The following is a 20,373-nucleotide window of genomic DNA, read 5'->3' on the forward strand; positions in this document are numbered from 1 at the left end:
GTGAGGGGCCTGGACCCCACAAATGCTCATGCCTTAGGCCACACCCACACTGGGAGATGCACAGGGAGAACACTGCTTGACAATTTCTGCCACTCTCTGGCTGGCGGCATGGCCTGGATGTCTCCTGATGAACCAGGCCCTCAGAGGGCTCCTCTGTCGGTGAAGACGGGCATGCCAATCAAGATACCATGGTTCCCCACGCTCATGAGAGTGAAGTCACCAGGAAGAGGAAATGTTTAAGACAAAACCATGGTTCTGTGTCAAGCTGACTCTGGGCATTGAACAGCATTGGAGGTGCAGACATCACTTGGGGTCAAGGGTGCTGTTGCAAGGGGCAAGGACAGGCTTCCGTTCTCCTAATGCAGAAGACTGGAGCACAGAGAGCTAGATCTAACACGGGCCAAGGATGCCTGAGTCCCGAAGCAGTTCATTTCTTCTCTGCAGGCAACCTCTAGTTTTTTGTTTATGTTTTTTTGAGACAGGGTTTCTCAGTTTAGCGTTGACTGTCCCGGAATTCTCTCTGTAGACCAGACTGGCCTCGAACTCAAAGAGATCTGCCTGCCTCTGCCTCCCGAATACTGGGATTAAAGATGTGTGCTTCACCACCGCCTGGCCCCAGTCAACCTCTGAAGGACTGGGCTAGAGAGTGCCAGCCTTGCCTGGAGCTCCCGGAGGAGGGGAGACGACTGTTGTCCCACTCCCAAACCAAACCCCGTCTGTGGCCCACCTGAGGATAGGGAGACTGATAGGGGAAGGGTGGATCACAGACCGGGCAAATCCTCTCATCTCAGGCGGCCACAGCCATGCCAGGCTTCACAGGTGGTCTCTATGGTAAGCGTAGGTGGAGGGGCCACCTGCTTACCAGGTTTTCTATGGAGCACTGGAACTCGCTGATCTTCTTCAAGGTCTCTTTATCCCGTTTTACTTCATTGATGTACATGGCCAAGTCCTGGAAATTAAGACAGGGTCAGTGAACTCCAAGCCCCCGCCCTGCCCAGTTGGCCATTTCATATCCCTTCCTCCATCTTGCCTGGGCAGCTGAAACTCCAGGCCATGGGAATAAGAAGCACCACACACAGGTGTCAAAGGCAGAAACCAAAACTGAGAATACAACATTTGGGCCCCAGACTGCAGACCGTGCTGGTGAGGGTGCTGGCAGCCCCCAAATCCAAGCTCCCGACAAAACTTTTTTCTCACTCAACAGGCCTTCTAAGTCAGAATGGAGAAGCAGCCCAGCATGACTAGGCCACAGTGGGCCACACAGCCACTGTCTAGACCTACACACCTCTCCGCTCTCACGAAACCCCAGCCCCACCTCTCCTGAAGAGTCTGGGTATTCTGTAAGTGGCCTGGGAGAACAAGGTCCCTATATGATGCCGCAGTCCTCCAGTTGGCCACCAGGGGGAAGTGCTCACTTTGTTTCAGAAAGTTTGCAATGGCCTGGAAACCAAGCCCAGTGGTGGCTGGGACAGTACAGCAATGATCCTGCCCAGAAAGCAAAGCAGAGAGGAAATCCCCAAAACACAGGAGCCAGGCCCACATCCTGGAGCCAGCTCCAACCTCCTGCATGGCCTCGCATGCTTCTGGGGGTCACTTCAAAGGCCACACCCCAAGCCTCACTGAACCTGGCAGGGCTGAAGCTCCCTCCTGTACAACACTGTAGGCATTTTTGTAAAGGATGGTTTTTATTCTGAATCAACAGCGGGGACTGAATCTGAGCATGCGTGGCCCAGTGCACACATGGCTGGATCCACAGAAGTGCATGTTTGGAATGGAGATTCCCGCAGAGACAGATATTAGAGCCCCAGAGGCAGGGTAGCCAATGAGCAGAGGACATAGCCTTGCAGTGAGGGTACATTGCCACCCTGTAGGAAACCCAGCTCCGGGGCAGTGACACCTCAGACACTGGCTGAATGAGGATTTTCTGACTGACACTGGGGACATAAAGGCTTTTAGTTTCCCTGTATTGGTTTTTATAGAGGACATGTCAATTGAATAATTGCCTCGATCACACTGTCTTGGGGGTCACATCTGTGGGAGATTGTCTTGATTGATGACTGAGGTGAGATTGCACAGCCCACTGTGGGCAGCACCATCCCTAGGCAGGTGGGCCACATAAGAAGGCTAGCTAAGCAAGCCAGAGGGAGTCAGTAAGCAGTCTTCCTCCTGTGGTTTCTGCTCCACGTTCCTGCTGGAGTTCCTGCCCTGACTTCCCTTCACGATGAACTGTGACCTGGAAGTGTAATCTAAAATAAACCCTTTCTTCCCCTAAATTGCTTTGGGTTGTGCTATTTATCCACAGTGACAGAAAGCAAACCAGGACACCTCCCAAACACTGAAGTCGTAAGAGCTGACTCAATGACATGGAGAACACAGAAGTCACATGTTCTCCGTGGAATGCCAGGGGCTGCACTCAGGGTACCACCTGCGGGCTGGCAACTGAACGATGGAGGGGTGGAACGTGTGGCCGGGCTGGGGCTCAGGGTGCACCTGCAGCCGTGGATTACATATCCCAGGAATGGGTAACTGACATGGTCCCTCTGCTGCCGTGGCAGGTGACCTCGGTTCCCCCGGGGAACCAGCAAAAGATCCCTGCGTCAGTCATGATCCCCATGCTCAAGTACACCTCAAACTGGCACCGGCTTCTGCAGCTGCATGAGGCCTGCTCACTGACAGCTCCGGGCAGCTGGAGATACAGCATCCTCCTTGCTGAGCCCGGCAGCTGCGTAGGAGACAGGCTGCAGCTTCTCCCTCTTCAAATGAGGGAGAGGAAGAGCTCCAGGGCCCAGAGGACTCCTCAGGGACAGGTGTCAGATGTCAAGGCTGCAACTAACTTGCTTCTACCACACAGAGGGACATAGCCTGTGTGGGGCGTTGTAGCTGGCCTCGGACACAAGTGACGATGAGAGGCACAGGTACAGCTGGGGGTAGCCTGACAGTCTCTGGACTAAGGGGTCTGGAAGGTGACTTTCTTGGGCAGTGTCAAGTTGATGGCAAGGATGGATGAGTGGGATATAGACAGGTTAACGAGGAAGGGGACATGGCCTGAGCAGATACCTTGGAGATGGGAAAGAATAGAGCATGCCTGGGAACCTGGGGATTTCCTGCTACCCACATCTTCAATGACCCTGTGATGTGAAAGTCCTAAGAACAGGGGGAAGGATTAGGCCTGATTCAGAGAGCAACAGGAGCCACAAAGGTTTCTGAGCAGGACAGTGATGTGTGCCGAGCTTCAGAGGGCAGCAGGGTGTCATAACAAGACAGACAATGGAGGAATGGCGTCCCTGAAGCCAGTACGTGGAAAGGAACCTTCAAGAAAGTGGCAGAAGAACCAGAGCACAGAACAAATCTTCAGCAGGAGAAGCCACAGAGGAAAGGCGGGAACTCCAGGAATAGAGCTGGCTCCTGAAAACCACTGCAGGCCCCAGGGGACACAAAGGAGTTGGAGACAGGGGCAACTACTGGCAAGAGAAGCTGGGGACTTTGGACGCATGGAAAAAGCACCTAGCCTGTAGCTTCCTCCACTATCACGTGACTCTCACCCCACCCCCTAGTGTCCTGTCTCTGTTTCCACGGGCAAATAAATGTTCCCCAAGGCCAAGGAGCTCAGTCTGGAGCCAGGAACATAGACACACTGATCTGAGTGCTTCCCAGCTCTACCTCAATTTACCGACCTGCATGGCTTCCAACGCTTCTTTCAGCTGCTGTCTTTCTGGCCGGTCAGCAGAATGGCTCAGGAGTTCCTAGGGGAGTGAGAGGAGACCCAGGGTCAGTCCTCAGGATTCCAGCCCTGCCCGTCCCTGTCCCTACCCAGTGCAAGGTGTGCACACAGCAAGACCCTCAGGACAAAAATCACCCACTAGCATGAATGAAGGTCGATCTGTCCAACTCCAGCAGACATGGGGACCCCTGACACAGTGGACACCTCTGCCAGGAAGACTCAAGCAACCAACCACTGAAGCTCTCCTGCTCCTGGTCTAAGGGTGTCTTCAATCTCTTCCCACTTTCCTGGCCCTCTGACTTGTTCTAGTCATAATTATCCTTCCGGGTGCCTTGATACCCTTGCCGTGGTGTGTACTGAGCAGAGTCCTTCACCAGCCATGATACCCTGTCGTGGTGTGTACGAGCAGAGTCCTTCATCAGCCTCTGTTTCACCCTGTCTAAGGGCCAAAGCCCATGCCACCAAGCCCATGTGATACAGGGCACAGCGAGCAGCCTGATGGCCTCACCTTGAGCAGCAGGTGATACTTGAGCACCCGTTGCATGGGCACCACCAGCAGATCTTGCAGCTTGAACTTGCCGTCCTGGACCTTGAGCGTGCACTCCTGGTGTGGGAAAACAATGAGTGGATGAGGGGTACCCTCGCTGGGAGAACCCGTCTCCACTGCCAGCCACATAGAGAAAGCGCCCTCAGCCCTGGACTCTCAGACTTCTAGAATATGCGTCAGGTGGGTGTCATAGCATGTGAGCAGGCCATACCACTCCTAATATCACGACACATGCTGGGACCCTGGTATCTGAGGCACCCCTTTGTCCACCATAGCCTGGTGGGGCCAGGACTTGTAGAACACGGCCTATGGACCTGCCATCTGCTCCGTGAGAAGCCAAGTCGGGGTGGGGTGGGGGGCTCACACAAAGCTGTGAGATCACTTAGGGTCCCCTGGGATGCCTGGACAGGAGGAACAAGCATTGCATGCCACCAGCACTCGAGCTCTAAAGACGGAACTTTCCAGACCACACGGGATAGGGACACTGGGGTGAGGAAGAGCCAGGAAGGCACTCAGGAGAAACAAGCTGGTAAAGGCAGAGAAACTGGGGCGACGGAAGGAGGCCCAATGTATCAAGCAAGTCACCTAGGTCCCATCAAAGACCCTGGGATCAGCAGAGGCTAGGGTCAAGTGTCACTCATTGAGACAGACTTGTCCAGGCCTCCACAGCCCGTAAGGCTCAGGTTGTGTTCTAGCTTGGTCCATGTATTCTGGAAGTCACCAAACAAAGTGGGGAGAGGGGGGGCACAAAGCCAAAGATGGGTGTTGAGGGAAGCTAGTGTGGACCTGAGCAGCCAGCTGTGCCACGCCAGGGTACTGGGATGCCCTGTTACCTCTACTTTCAGCCTGAAGTCCTCCCGGCTGGCAAGGAGCTGGTTCAGCGTGCTCTGAGCATGCTCCATGTGGCTGCAGTACTCTCCGTAGATCAGGAGCCTGGGGAGGGGACAGCAACATGTACATGGTGCCACACACACGGGCACAGATCAAGTAAGACACCTACAGATGCTAGGAGCCCGTACGGTACACAGGCACGTGAACACACGTGCACCCATGTACGTCTAAGGTACTTGCAGCTGCAATGCCTTGACTCCCTCCCAGGCAGGTTGGAGAGCCTCAGGGTCACTGCCTCACATGCCTCTGCCCCCTCGGCCCCCTTCTATTTTCTCTTCATTCTCTACATGACCAGGTTAGGAGAAGGAATCCCAAAACATTAGCCAAGGGCACCTCCTGCAGACCTACTTCAACCCATGAACCATGGTTCTACCTCCATTCTGGAAAGAAATGCCTGGAACAGAGAAGTCCCAGCCTCCTGGGGCTCTCAGCTTGCCACCAAGGCTAGCATGGGGGCCGTTCATTGCTCAAGCTCACCCTTGAGGCCATGCAAAATGGAGGCGGCCACTGGTCTTCTGCAGGGGTCAGCGGCTGCATTCAGAAGAGATGCAAGGCCTGTGCCCAGGCAGAAGCAACAGGGTCCCGGCAGCCCTAGCCAGCCCTTTTCGTCTTCTGCTGTCCCCTGCTCCCCTCCTTGCCATGCCCCACCATGTCACCATCTCCCCATGCCATTCAGATGATCTTTTTCCTCCATATTTTGTTCCCTTTTTTGTCCCCATCTGGGCCCATATATTACCTCAGGGGTGACATCTCTGTAGCTCAGAACCCCTGAACTATCAGGAAAAGGGGGCAGCTACTCAACTCCCTCCCCAGGTCCTCATGCCCTGACCAAATAGAAGATGGTAAGAGGAGACTATGCCAGGTGACAATGTTACCAAGGAATAGCAGGATGGCAGCCACCCCCCCCCACTAGACCACCACTCCCTCAATGACTGTGCTACAGGTCCATTCTTTAAGCAGTCAGCCAAGGTTACTGAAGCCCCAGTGAACTGCCTGTGACAGCAGCTGAGGTCAGTCTGGCAGAGTCATACGAGGAGCTTATTGGGGGAGGCTGGACTTACTCTTGGTGTTCCAGACCCACCCTATCCCATCCCAGCATATATCAGGGAGTACTGTGTCAAGGACCCCTGGGTTCTCCCTAGTCTGGTTCTAATGACCATGCAACAGTCACTGTCCACTGAGATTCTTATTCCTCTTAGGCAGCAGGCACGGGGCTGAGGCAGCTGGCTAGACTTCTTGCAGGAGCCACAAGGAAGAAGCAGTTGATGTGGCTCCTGGGGAGACTAGGCTCTGCCACATGGGCAGCTCTAGGCAAGTCTCTTTTCCCTAGTGTACTGGTTAGAATGAGCATGCCCCCCTCAAACCTATAGGCTGATAGGCTTGACTACTTGGTCCCCAGTTGGTGGAACTGTTTGGGAAGGATGAGGTAAATGTGGCCTTGTTGTGTTGGAGAAAGTGTGTCACTAGGGGTGAGCTTTGTGTCCTGGTGTTGGCTCTACCTCTTACTGGAGGGTTTAGAGGTGAGTTAGTGGCTGCTACTGCCACTATGATGTTGTTCCACCACTGCCATAGTTTGAGTAAGGATGACACTCAGGCTCATATATTTGTAGCCTTAGTCATCAGAGAGTGGCATTAATTGATAAGGATTAGGAGGTGTGGCCTTGGAGGAAGTGAGTCACTAGGGGTGGGCTTTGAGGTAGCCCAGGAGGCCCAGTGGCTCTTCCTGTTGCCTGCAGATCCAGAAATAGAACTCTCCGCTACTTCTCCAGCACCATGTCTGCCTGCATGCCACCGTGCTCCCTGCCATGATGATAATGGACTAAATTTCTGATAAGTTTACATGCTTCAATAAGTTCCAATTATGTGCTTTATTTTATAAGTTACCTTGGTCACAGTGTCTCTTCAAGGCAACAGAATAGTGACCAAGACATGGTGAACTCTAACCCTCTGGGAAACATAAGTCCAATTCGACACTTTCTTTGCTGACTTGACAAGTATAATCCTGACAGGGCTCAGTGCTCCACCCAAAGAACCCCAAAAGGTGTTTGGTGCTACCTATCCCAACAGATGCATGCCTGCAATCCCAACAGAAGCAGGAGAAAAGCTGCAGGCTTCGAAGGGGTTTGGGGATGAATGTAGCTCAGAGGTTGAGAGCTTGCTTAGCACATGTAAGGGGTGGGGGAGTGAGTCTCATCCTGTTTCGGGATAATGGTCTCATACCCTGTAAAGGTTTGTCACTTGTATTGAATTAATAAAATGCTGATTGGCCAGTAGTTATAGGTGGGTGACCAGAATAGGAGAATTCTGGGAAGAGGAAAGGCAGAGTCTGCAGTCATCCCCCAGACACAGAGGACGCAAGATGAGAATGCCTCACTGATAAAAGGTATCAAGCCACATGGCTGACACAGACAAGAGTTATGGGTTAATGTAAATCATAAGAGTTAATAAGAAGCCTGAGCTAATAGGCCAACCAGTTTATAATTAAAGTAGGCCTCTGTGTGTTTCTTTGGGACTGGAGGGCTGTGGGACTGGACAGGACAGAAATCCTGTGTCTCTTACAGTGTGCACAGCCCTGTGCTGTCACCTTGAGGGGCTCCACAGACTCCATTGCCTATGCTCAGTTCAGGAACCACCACACCCTGCTACTCTGATGTTGAAGCCTTAGGTACAGCAATCAGGGGCTTTCCTGCAGACTCTCCTCTGACCCTCTGTCCATGCACAGACTCTAAAGACAGTCTTACTGTTCCTCAAAACTAAACAAATGGTTCATTCTGAGAGAAACAGAGGAAGTTGGCTATGGAAGTAAGAGTGAGCAGGCCTTCATCTTAACCATCAGCATGTAGTACTACTAAGAAAAATATCGGCCCTGAAGAGGTGGCTCAGAGGTCAAGAATATTTCCGGGTCTTTGCAGAGGGCTTGTTTTTGGTTCCTGACACCCATATTGGGTGGCTTATAACCACTTATAACTCCAGCTCCAGGGGGATCTGATGCCCTCTTCTGGCCTCCATGGGCACCTGCCCACTGTTTCTCCATAACAGCTTGGAGGGCTGGGTACCTCCAAGCCTCATTTAGATAGCAGGAACTTGTAGGGTCCCTGCAACCCTCTCTGCCTCTCTGGCTCGTTGGGTTCATGGTGGTTGGTGTTTGTAATGAGACATGGTGGCCTGAGTTCCTTGACCTGTTCTACTCCATTTCTGACTCAATTATGAGTACACACACATAATTAAAAACAAGGCGGGGGGGGGATATACCTACAACTTGGAAATAAGGCCACAGAGGCACACACTTAACCTCATACATATCAGACAATACCAGTTTTCCTGAAATACAAGCCTACCACCTTGATATATGTCTCTCTGGTCACTGTCCCCTAAGGAAACTGAGACGTCGGGGGCCATGACGACAATGAATGACTCGCCTTCACAGAGGAAACCCTTCAAAGCTTTGGAGTTATGGCCTTAGAAGGTACAGGTCTCTCTTGTGATGCTGAGGACATGGGCTTCCACCTCTGTTCAATATCAGCTTCTGCCTCCTTCCCATGTCTGCTGGAGAGCTAAACAGAATGGCTACAACCAGGGCATTTGCAAGGAGGTATAGCTGCTGCACCTCTGGACAGCAAGTTCTGATCCCACCGAAGAGTGGGCACTTCTTCCCAAACAGCCTGTGATCCGCTATTTCTGGCCTGCAGCACCCGAGAGTCAGAAATGGAGTAGAACAGGTCAAGGAAATCAGGCCACCATGTCTCATTACAAACACCAACCACCATGAACCCAACGAGCCAGAGAGGCAGAGAGGGTTGCAGGGACCCTACAAGTTCCTGCTATCTAAATGAGGCTTGGAGGTACCCAGCCCTCCAAGCTGTTATGGAGAAACAGTGGGCAGTGAACCTGGTTACAAAGAGGAACAAGGATCCAGAGATAAGCGGCCACCTGCCTGGGTCCCCAGAATGGGAGGCAACACCCCGGTGAACTGCCCTGCCTCTGTCATCCTGCCTGGGCTGGGGGAGAGTGGTCCACATGGTCTCCAGAGCCTTGAAGACAGAGCTGAGGCTCCGATGCAGCCAGCCTTTTGTCACTCACCTTTCCTTGAACTCCAGGAAGACCTTGGCCAGGGTACTGCCGCCAGCCATCATGGACACGTCAATGGCCCGCAGAAAGCTGTGGTGCACCTTGATGAGGTCCTGTGGGAAAGCAGGGTCAGTGCACAGCCAGGCACAGCCAGGCACAGCCAGGCACAACCAGGCACAGCCAGGCACAGCCAGGCACAGCCAGGCACAGCCAGCCTCCGCTGGCCACACACACCCACGAGGTGCTGCCCGTGTTCACCCAAGCCTGTGAATGCCGGCGTCACTCAGCTGGAAGTTTCTGGCAGCATGTCTAACTTTTTGACGTTGCTGCCCAGTGCCATCAGCAGATCTGGCACTCAAGAACCAAACGATTTAATTACAAAAAGATAAAACTGCAAGAGAAGTCTCATAATGTTTTAGGTAAACTTAAAGTTTAGTGTTAAGGCTGCATTCAAAGCTGTCCTGGGCCAAAGGTTCTGCCCTTCCCCAAGCCAAAGATTGGATACCCCTTTCCCAGTGCCTGGCACACAAAGATGCTGGAGCACATTCCAGCTGTGCAGTGGAGGGAGCTTCCCAGACCCGAATCGGGTCCTAGGGGCACACAGAAGCTGCCTCAGGCCAGACTCGATGCCAACAGAGGATGGAGAAAGCAGTGTGGCTGCTCTCAGCTAACAACCTTGCAGGCTCCCTGCTGCTGGAAAGAACGGAGAGGCCTGCAGCCACTCAGCTCTTGGTTTCTGCAAACCTGTAAGGCCACTACTGTGTCAGCTTGGCCTGGAGGAAGCGTGGTTCCTCAAGCTTCACAGCGGATACAGGGCAGTGCACAGCACACTAGCCACCCCTCTCTCCTCCCAGCTTCTTTTCTGTCCCAAGTCATTGGTCCTGGCTGGAGCCCAGACAGTAAAAGGGACACTCTGGTCAGTCCCGTGCGGGAGAGTAAGATTCTCCGACCCCCCCCCCCCCACGCAACCCATCCTTGATCTGACGGAAGGCGGTAAGGCAGCATGCTCTGGAGTGCGTCCACTCATGTGTGGCATCTGGAGTTGTAAGCCAGCTGCCTCCACAGGTTAACCTTCGCAGTGTCATCTGGTGCCCATGTGTGGTCAGATGCCCGCAGAGCAGGTGTGGGGCACACTTCCCTCCATGCTAACCAGAAGCCTTGCTTATAGTCTCGTGGGTCTCACATTCCTTCCAGAGCAGTGCGAATCTATGCTCAGCTGACAACTAACACAGATCATGGGAAGCTCTCAGGCCACACCAGATCCCTCTTCTTCTGCCTCCTGAAGCCACAGTCTCCAGAGCGAGACAGCTGCATATGTGTCAGGAAAATGCCAGAGAGCGTACCTCCAGGTTGATGAAGATGGCAGCCATGTCCGCCGGGCTCAGCACTAGCCGTAGGGGGCCCATGTAGTTCTGGAAGGAAGAAGTTTACGCTGTCAAGCAGTGTGTAAGGGGCTTGTCACAATCAAAGCCGAAGCTGCCAGGCACTGGCAGGTGCCAGGTGCTCACTGGACAGCTCATGAAGAGAGAAGTATGGGACTGTACAGTGGGCAAGGCAGCTGGAACCAAGACCACAACCCATGTCCTCAGCACAGCTCCGTGGAAGCCATGGTAAGCGCAGCCTGGGCCAAGGGGCAGTGAACCCCAGGACCCTTGTCTGGAGGCTTCACTTGCCACTCTGGCCACATTGGGCCAGCTCCACACCAGAGAACAGTCAGGAGGATTTGAGCCTAGCAATGGCGCTGTTGTTCACACAGGACACAGAAGTGTCAGGAAGATTCGGAAGCCAGGACTTCTGGGTGATAATGGGGGCTAGGTGGATGTGTATAGGTCACTGGCAGTACTCTGGCTTGGGTAGTAGCATCTAGTCACGAGGCTCACCAGTCACATCAAATGTGCTATATTCTTGGCCACCAACAAAGGCACCAGTACGCCCCACAGGGCAAGGAGAGGCTTAGAGAACTTAGCTCAAGATCTGGCCTCACATGTTCAAAAGGTGAGCTGCCACCACAGCTGGCTTGGATGGGAACTCTGAGAAGACATGCAGGAGAGGTTAGAGGGCTTTCCAAACAACGAGGGGAGGCTCCTCTGTATGAGAACAGGACGGCAAGGCGGAGTGTGCTGTGTCAACGTGACACAGTCCAGAGTCACTTGAGAAGGGAGTTTTAATGGAGGGACAGCCCAGCTCGGATGGTCCAGTGGACCTGTCTGTGGGGGGGGCTGGCTTGCTTACTAATTAATACAGGAGGACCCAGCCCACTGTGAGTAGCACCAGCCTCTGCCCAGGGGGTCCTGGGCTGTGTAAAAAAGCAGCTATGCGCTAGCCTGTGTGGGTCAGCAAACAGCTTTTCTCCACGGTTTCTGCTTGAGTTTCTGCATTGACTTCTGTCAATGGTGTCTGTAATGGCGAAGTTATAACAAACACTCTCCTCTCTCCTAAGTTTCTTTGGTCACAGCAACAGAGAGATAACGAGAACAGGCCCTGAGCCCCTGAGCCCTGGGGCTCCAAGCAAAGCCAAGGCTCACCTTCTCAATGTCCTCCAAGGTGCGGTAGTACTTGGCCTCGGTCTCCTGGATCTCCAGCAAGCAGCAGCTTCTCTTATCATCCTCGGTCATGCCCATTTTCTGGAGGAGACACGAGATGTGAGCCAGGATACCGCTACCTGGACACCCCGGTACCCGCTGCCAGCCATGAGGCCCTGGCTAACTGCACCACACAACAGGATGACACCTTCCCGGTATGGCTACAAGATTACTGAGCAGGCAGTGAGGTCACATCACAGGCCCTTCCCATGATCTGTGGTTGAGGAAACCGAGGCACGTGGATAGGACAGGACTTAATGAGAACATCAAGGAAGGAATGGAAACTTCTAGACTCCTGGGAATCAACTCCTGACTTGGAACCTAGAGTCCTCACCAGACTGGAGGGAAGGCCTCAGGAGAGGAATCTACTACACATAGGTGAGGTGTGCTCATGGTACCTGTATGAATGGGTCTGCCCTGTCCAGCAGGTGGCATTGGCCAACCCCTGGATACCCACAGCTGATCCATTCTGGTTTCCCAATACCAAATGCCCCATAGGCCAGACATCCCTGAGAAGCCAGCTGAAGATAACAGTTCATCAGTGAGCCACCTGGGGACATTCCTCTACAGAGGGGAGAACAGGGCCTGACTGAGAGACGGCGTGCACAGAGTGGAGTAAAGCAGGGATTCGGCCCTAGTCAGGCCGTGGTGGACTTTATAGCAACTTTCTTTGAATTCTCTCAGGGTCGGAGAGCCTGATCTGCCCCAAAATCTCTAAAGACGTGACACTCAGGTAGGTACCCACCCAGGTATACTCTTGTTGGTCCTAAGAGGCCCCTCTATGCTGTGCCACAGAACTAACCCTCGAGCACTGTGCAACACAGGACCTGATGACGTCCAACACTATCTGTGGCTGCATGGGATGGGGCAAGGACAACATCCATGGGGCGGATCTCGACTCGAGACCCTATACAACCCTCTGTGCCTGACAGCGTGTCTCCAAGAACATGGACCTGAGCTTTCTCTATGGCCTCGGTTACCTTCCCGACAGGTGGGAAAGACAGAGCTGGCGGGAGCCCACCTGGCCTGGTCTTACCTGCAACTTACCTGCATATATCTGATCTGAATGCATGGAGGAGCAAACAAGATTGAACCAGTCAGCAATGTCCAGTGTCCTCAAGCATGCTTGGGAAGTCAGGGACACCACTGACAGCCCACCCCCCATTGTTAGCCCCAACAGCCATGTCACAGCCCTTTCCAGAGCCTGCTGAGGAAAGGTCAGGACAAAATATAAGGATGAGAGAGAGAGCCTCCTGGTGGGTCCTCCCATGCCTGGGCTCTGAAAGCAGCACCTGCCTTTATCTTACTTCATAGAAGGAGCATTTTAATTGCCTCCCATTTAGATAGTTTGGTTCAGCTAGTTCCAAACAAAATGAGAAGGTGTTGGGGGGGGGGGGGACGACCCATTGTTTATCTCAGAGGCTCCTCACAGCAATAAATCCAAATCCCATCTGTGGATGGATCGGACAGATCAAAAGATTCAGCATCAGCGTTGGACATTAGAACATGGGCTGTCCTTCAGGACATGGGCAAGCATGACCTTGCTCAGGATTCTTCAGGACCAGGGACAGTGACAGGCACCTCGAAGAGCAGCAGGAGTCTCAAGACAGCCTGAGAGATGGGCATGGGGACCTTTCAACTATGCCCCAGGCTCCTGTGCCTGGGTGCTGACATTTACCCTCAGGGCACCCATCTTGCAGGGACTCTGAAGAGATGAGGCCTTAATCAACCTGGGGGTGCTTCCTAGGCCATGTCAGGTCAGCTCTGGGGAAGCCCCAGTCAGGCTGCCTGCCAGGTTGAAGAGCAGAGCCTCTCCCACCTCCTCTGGAGCAGGAGCCCTGAGCATGCTGGGAAGGAGAGTGATTATTAGACTCTCGGGAACAAATGTGTATGATCTTCTTAAGGGTGGCGCGAGACGCTGCAAATGTCCCAAGTCTAGCCTTCCATCTCTCCTCCCAAGCTGGGGACACAGCAGGGTGCCATCAGCCTGGGAAAGGCTCTCAAGGCTCTTCAGGGTTCTTCTCTCAGCTTTTTGTTTCTCTGACACCAGCTGGAGGCTCCCACACAGACGGGAGACAGAAATATTGGCTTTTGATAAATTTCCCACTTCTTCGGGAACGCAAACGTGTCAAAAGCCTCCGCGGTTGACAAGTGGCGCGGTGCCCACCTTTGGAGCGTTCAGGGGGCCATGGGAGCTGTGGCCTGCCCCTCCAGAGCCCCCTCTCTGCAGCTCTCCAGGATGGACCCCCCACCTCCCACACAGCAGCTGTTGGCAATACGCCGGAGCTGGCACAAAACATCGTCTGCAAGATCATTAGCCAAGCTGCGTGGAAATAAATACCCTTCAGCATAAAAGGCATGCAGCTGGCCGACGGCGCCCGCACCGGTCTCCCCATTCTCCGCACAAAGAGGTACAATGATATGTGTGCTCAGCCACACTGTGGTAGCCCGAACACGGAGTTACTATTTAAGGCTCTCTGGATAGGAAGGACTAAGAACCTTCCAGGGAAAATTTTGTAATCACTCTGCTGGAGGGGCTCAACCATCACAGGTCGCATCTAGGGCACCTCAGAGTGTCCCGACAGGGCTGGAAGGATACTGCAAGGGAGCCCAGCAGAGTCGGGAAGCACTTGGGTCTATACTCAGGCAACTCCCCAAGGGAGGCTCAGGTTCCTTTAGCAAAGGCAGGGTGGGGGCGCTCACCATGGGCTGCTGCACCTCCACCTTGATGATGTCTTCATAGATGTCATCCCCTTCATCTTCACACGGGACACAGTCGTAAATGTCCTCACCCAGGTCATGTTCGCTGCACAGGGAGATGTAGGTGAGCAAGGAAGAAAGGTCCAGGCACCTGGACTGGGCGGGGGGGGGGGGGCTGCAAAGCATTTCCATGGCACCTGGCAAAGTCACCCACGTCAGCCCACAAAGTGGCGTGCCTCAGTGAGCTATAATCGGACTGGGCAGAGGCTGCCACAAGGACCTGCTTGTCTTCAAACACTCTTTCTTCCCCAGCGATGCTCCAACTCTGGGGCAAATGCTGGAGACACACCAGCCAGAGGCCCTGGTGTGAGACACCTTTCTCCACTGGGATCCTCTTTGGTTGGTCAGCAGAAATGTCCAGCTCATACCCCAAAACAGAGCTTCCATCTTAGCCTGTGCCCAGGATCCCCAAATGCTCTGAGAAACTAGCCCAAGGTCTCCACCATCATTGTGGCCCCATCATGACGATCAAGAGTACAGGACCCACATACAGCCGCTTCTCACATATTGTGGACACCAAGCAGGATGGAGGAATAGAGGAAGACATGGAATACGTGGTGTACCTTCTCAAGCCAGAACCCAGGAAAGCAAAGACCAACTTAAAACTCTGGGAAGTTTTGATTCTGCTCACAACTCCTTGGCTTTCTCCAAGCTACTCATGACAAGTGATTAACACTGACTGCCAACCTGATGGGTGTCGATAATCATGGTTGTGTTTTGCATGAGAATAGCTCCAACAGACTTATTTGAATGTTTGGTCCCTAGGTGGTAGTGCTGATTTGGAGAGGATTAGAGGGTGTGGCCTTACTGGAGGAGGTGTGTCATCACTGGAGGTAGACTTTGAGGTTTCAAGGGCCCCTACTAAGCCCAGTCAGTCTTTCAGTCTCTCTCCCTCTCTCTCCACCTCCAACTTGTGCAAACACTCAGCTACTATTGCAGCACCATGCTGTCTGACCAGCTGCCATGTCCTCCACTATGAGAGACATGGACTCACCCTCTGAAACTGTAAGCAAGCCCCCAATTAAACACTTTCTTTTATAAGCCATGGTGTCTCCTCACAGCAACAGAAAACTAAGACCATCGCCTAGGAGACAGCTCTGAGCGTGACTGAGGGAAATCTCCAGACTGGCTCAGCTGAGGTGGGAAGACCAGCCTCAACTGTAGGAAGCATTGTTCAATGGGGTGTGATCTCATTGAATGGTGTACTGAATAAAAAGGAGAAAGCAAGTTGAGCACCAGCATCCACCCTCCTCTCTCTGCTCCCTGACTGTGGGTGCAGTGTTTACATCCTAAACCCCAGCAGGAAGCAGAGAGAGTGCATGAAAATGGCTTTCATGTCTAACGGCTTGGAGAGTTTAAGGAAAAGTCTTTAAACTCCCAAAGCCGGCTTCCAGCGACACCCCTCCCAAACACTGCCAGCAACTGGGAACCAAGTATGTAAGTGCCCAAGACTGGGGGACATGTATAATTTAAACCACCACAGTTTCCTTCTGCAAGAGGGCTCTGCGGCCTCTGCATGTGTATCTAGGGGTTCCCAGGCACCCCCAGACCTAGTGCAGTTCCCAGACCGCCTTTCCATCTGTCTTGTAGTTGATGATAAGACATCTGCCCCACACTCCGGCCATCTCATCCTTCACTTTGACCCTCCCTAACCCATGCAGCAGGTTCTACTCAGTCAGGCTACCTGCCATCCCAGGTCCACTGGCTCGGGGAGGTAACTGTGTTCTGGGGTTCAGAAATGCAGACAGCGAGCCCCGACCTGAGTAGCAGTGAGATCCCACAGACTGAGGCAAAGGTTCAGGAAGGGTGGCGCTTTGGGTATCCCACATTCTGTCCCAACTCACACATGCCGGTCAGAGGACAAGGCTAACAAAGAACAAGTCATACCACAACAGTTCCATGGAGAAGTGCCTCTGACCTTAGAGCCTTCTGAATACCCACAACAGCACCATTTTTTTTTTTTATTGTTCTTTGGTTTTTTTTCAAGACAGTCTCAACTCTGTAGCCCATGCTGGCTTAGAACTCACCATGGAGCCCAGGCTAGCCTCAAACTCATGACAATCCTCCTGCCTCACTAGCCTGCTGAGTGCTATGTGGACAGGGATGTGCCACCATGCTCTGCTGAAGTTCTTCTTTTAATTATTATTGTGTATGTGACCACGTGGTGGGGAGATGTGTGTGCCACAGTGTGTGTGGTCACATGAGATCCTTCGTGGACTCCATTCTCTCTCTACACCTTTATTTGAACTCCAGAGACCTAACTGAAGTGCCAGGCTTGCATCTCACTGACCCATCAATTTAAGTTTTAAAAAGCCACTTGTTCTTTTCAGGCCCAGAAAATCCTTAGTAGAGGTGGCCATTTTGCACATTAAATAATACACCTGTGCTCTGTGCTTGCATGCAAACATGTGCTCGCACACATGCATACACACACACACACACACACACACACACACACCACACTGTGGCCTTAGCCCCGACTCTTCCTGACTCTTCTCCCTGCCTGTAGGGGGGCATCATGAAATGGGGTGCAGACCTGGGTTGCACATCACCTCCTGCCATGCAGGGCTCACACTTAGAGTTCCGACTCACCTCAGAACGTCTGTGGTCTTTCCTGCTGACCCATCAGTGGGTCCATCTGTCTGTCTTTTGGAAACTGTCACCAGAGATAACATGAATCATTTCCCCTGCCTCTCCGGGCTCTGAGCCAGATTTTGGCCCTGCCACTCTACCCTCCAGATTCCTGGGCCAGGTGAAGGTTTCGGGGTACTTTCTGGCAGATATTAGTCAGCCAGACTTCTGTTATGCAGCAGAGCGAGGCTGGAGGCTGAAATGCTGTCTACAGTTCCGACCACGTGGAACTGAGGGAAACAGATGCTCCAGGCTTCAGGAGCACACGGCTCCTGGCAGATGAGACACCTCCCTATCTAGAGACAGACACAGGCTTCGCTCCAACGGGCTAGGGGAAGGAAGTGATGGACAGGGAGTTTGGATGGTGACATATTCCACAAGGCAGTGAAAGGGGTCAAATGGGTGGAAGTTGAGCCTGAACAGGGACTTGCAAGCTGGCAATCAGCTAGCACTGGAGCCCCCACTTTTTCCTCACCTTACCTTGTGAAGATATCCAAGACAATTCCAGATCACGCAGCTGGGTTCCTTCCCATTAAGGACCTACCTTATCTACCTGACCTGCCTTACCTGCACAGACCCTACCTCAGGCTGATTGGAACCCGTTCTTCAGGTATGATTCTTTGCTGTTCTCAGGGTCTGGCTCTAACTTTCACTTGAAGATGAGATGGCTGGAAGGGTCATGGCTCTACTGTGATCTCTAGGGCCCTGCTCTGATTCACAGTGAACAGTACATTCATGTTCCACACACTCTACGGAACTCAGCTCGGAAGCCTTGGCCAGATGTGCATACAAAGGAGCAAACGCATATGCTAAACTTGAGTAGGAGGGGTCAGCCCCACGGTCATCCAACAAGGCAGTGGGTGTGTGAGGAGGTCCCACTGTGGTTTCCCATGAGCTTGTGGGTTCTAGCCAAGGTGGCTCCTCGCTAGATCAGCTCTCAGCACTCTTCCCCTCAGCTGACTCCATACCCGCTACAAACACCTGCACCGGCCTCACGTGTGATGCCAGACGGTGAATTTTCAGTATCTTTGGTAAGGTTCATAAAACCAGAAATGCATCTTGGCCGACACACTCTGACAAAAGGAACTGTCCAACACTCAGTCCAAAGCATTCCAAACCTTACCAATGAAAATCATGAGAACAATGGATACCCTCTCCACTTCTCCTCTCAGCCTCCCTCCTGGCTGATCCTCAATGGACCACCTTCCCTGCTGAGAAGTCGGCAGCATAGACAGCTCTTCCCTTTGGCATCTTGTTTCTTCTTTTTATTTATTTATTATTTATTTTTTCTTTTGGTTCTGTTCTGGAATTTGCTCTATAGACCAGGCTAGCCTAGAACTCACAGAGATCCACCTGTTACTGCCTTCCAAGCACTGGGATTAAAGGCATGCGCCACCACCGCCCAGCAGCAACTCTTGTCTCATCCTCTGCATCTCATCTCTGAGCCCAGGAGGATTGGCAGCTGGTCCTTTGCAAAGCTGAGCAGTAAGTTGTGATCCGATCTCCTTTTTTATGGACACTGGGCCACTTAGTGGTACAACCAAGTACGGTGGCATGCTCCTGTAATGCTAACCCTGGGGAGGCAGGGAGAAGTGGATCCTTAGGGCTTCCTGGCCGGCCAGCCAGCCTCCTTGGTGAACTCGGAATACAAGAAGGGGAGCTGAAAAGAAGGGCTCAGAGATTAGGATCCCATATTGCCCTTGCAGAGAACCAGTTTTTGTTCCCAACACCTACATCAAGTGGCTCACGACCGCCTGGAACCCTAGCTACAGGGGCTCCAATGCTTTCTTCTGAACTCTCTGGAAATCTTTCTCACAGATGTAGATACTACCACCTGACACATACATAAAAATAAATAAGGCTGGAGAGACAGCTCAGAGATTAAGAGTACTGACTGCATTTGTACAGGGCCTGGGTTCAGTGATTAAGAGTACTGAATGCATTTGTACAGGGCCCGGGTTCAGCTCCCAGCATCTACATGGCAGCTCACAACTACCTGTAACCCCAGGCCTTCTTCTGGCCTCCATGGACCCTGCACATATGTAGTGCACATATATGTGTGCAGGTGAAACACCCTTACACATAAACTCGCACAACTCAGGTCATCTACGAGAGTAGCAAGTGCTCTTAACTTCTGAGCCATCTCTCTAGCCCCCTGCTAAGCATTCATTCTTAACTGAACAAAGTCTAATTTATCAGGTTTTTCTTTTCTTCTGTGCCATCCCAATTCTATTCATGGTCCTACATAAAAAAAAAAAAAATCCTATTATCTTACCTAAGAAACTTTGGCTTTCCTCTAAGCCACAGAGGATTACCCGGTATCTTCTAAGACCGGTAAAGCTCCAGTGCTTCTGTTCAGGAGTCAGACCCATTCGGATTGGTTCTGTGTATATCATCCCCACGGGAATGCCCACGTGACCCAGGATAATCTGCCCAAGACTTTCTTCTTTCTATTTGGCTGCTTAAACATCTTGAACAAACTCCACCTCACCATATAACTCAGGGTCCCTTCTAGAGCTCTTGGTCCTGTCGTACATGGGCACTCACCCATGAATGGAAACACAGCTGTTTCACTCCAATCTGTAGAAAGTTTTGTGATGGTGTTTATACGGTCCTCCTGCTGTGGGAAAATGCTCTTGTACCCTGTAAAGATTTGTCACTTATACTGGCTTAATAAAATGCTGATTGGCCAGCAGCAAGGTGGGACGTATAGGCGGGGCAGCCAGACTAGGAGAATTCTGGGAAGAGGAAAGGCTCAGTCTGCAGTCGCCACCCAGATACAGAAGAAGCAAGATGAAAATGCTGCACTGAGAAAAGGTACCAAGCCAAGTGGCAAAACATAGATAAGAATTAATTTAACTTGTAAGAGCTAGCTAGAAATATGCCTGAGCCATTGGCCAAGCAGTGCTGTAGTTAATGTAGTTTCTGTGCGATTATTCAGGTCTAGGCGGCTGGGAAACGAATGCACAGTCTCCGATTGCAACCTCCAGTTGGTTCTTTACAACACAAAATGACTTGGTAAACATGTTTGCCACAGGCCTGACAACCCGAGTTTGATTCTGGAGTTCCACATGGCGGAAGGAAAGAACTAATCCCACACTGTCCTTTGAAATTCCACCACAGGCCATGACTCCTAATTTTGTTAGCTGAATACTGGATATTAGGACTGATAT

At 52.3% G+C, this 20,373-nt stretch overlaps 1 protein-coding gene across 3 annotated transcripts in view; it reads right to left on the reverse strand.

Annotated features, from left to right (window-relative positions):
* Positions 1-20,373, reverse strand: part of Vav2 (vav guanine nucleotide exchange factor 2) — a 185,033-nt gene that overhangs the window by 26,561 nt on the left and 138,099 nt on the right. For all 3 annotated transcript variants that reach the window (XM_050154926.1, XM_050154927.1, XM_050154928.1), the window contains exons 5-12: positions 14,513-14,615; positions 11,753-11,851; positions 10,571-10,639; positions 9,240-9,340; positions 5,102-5,201; positions 4,230-4,325; positions 3,675-3,743; positions 863-949 (exon numbers count right to left, since the gene is read on the reverse strand). In XM_050154926.1, coding sequence (XP_050010883.1) covers positions 863-949; positions 3,675-3,743; positions 4,230-4,325; positions 5,102-5,201; positions 9,240-9,340; positions 10,571-10,639; positions 11,753-11,851; positions 14,513-14,615 — 724 coding nt within the window. The remainder of the gene's footprint in view (positions 1-862; positions 950-3,674; positions 3,744-4,229; positions 4,326-5,101; positions 5,202-9,239; positions 9,341-10,570; positions 10,640-11,752; positions 11,852-14,512; positions 14,616-20,373) is intronic.

Source organism: Alexandromys fortis, unplaced genomic scaffold, assembly GCF_014885135.2.
Source record: "Alexandromys fortis isolate MF-2015 unplaced genomic scaffold, M_Fortis_MF-2015_v1.1 scaffold_72, whole genome shotgun sequence".
NCBI lineage: Eukaryota > Metazoa > Chordata > Mammalia > Rodentia > Cricetidae > Alexandromys > Alexandromys fortis.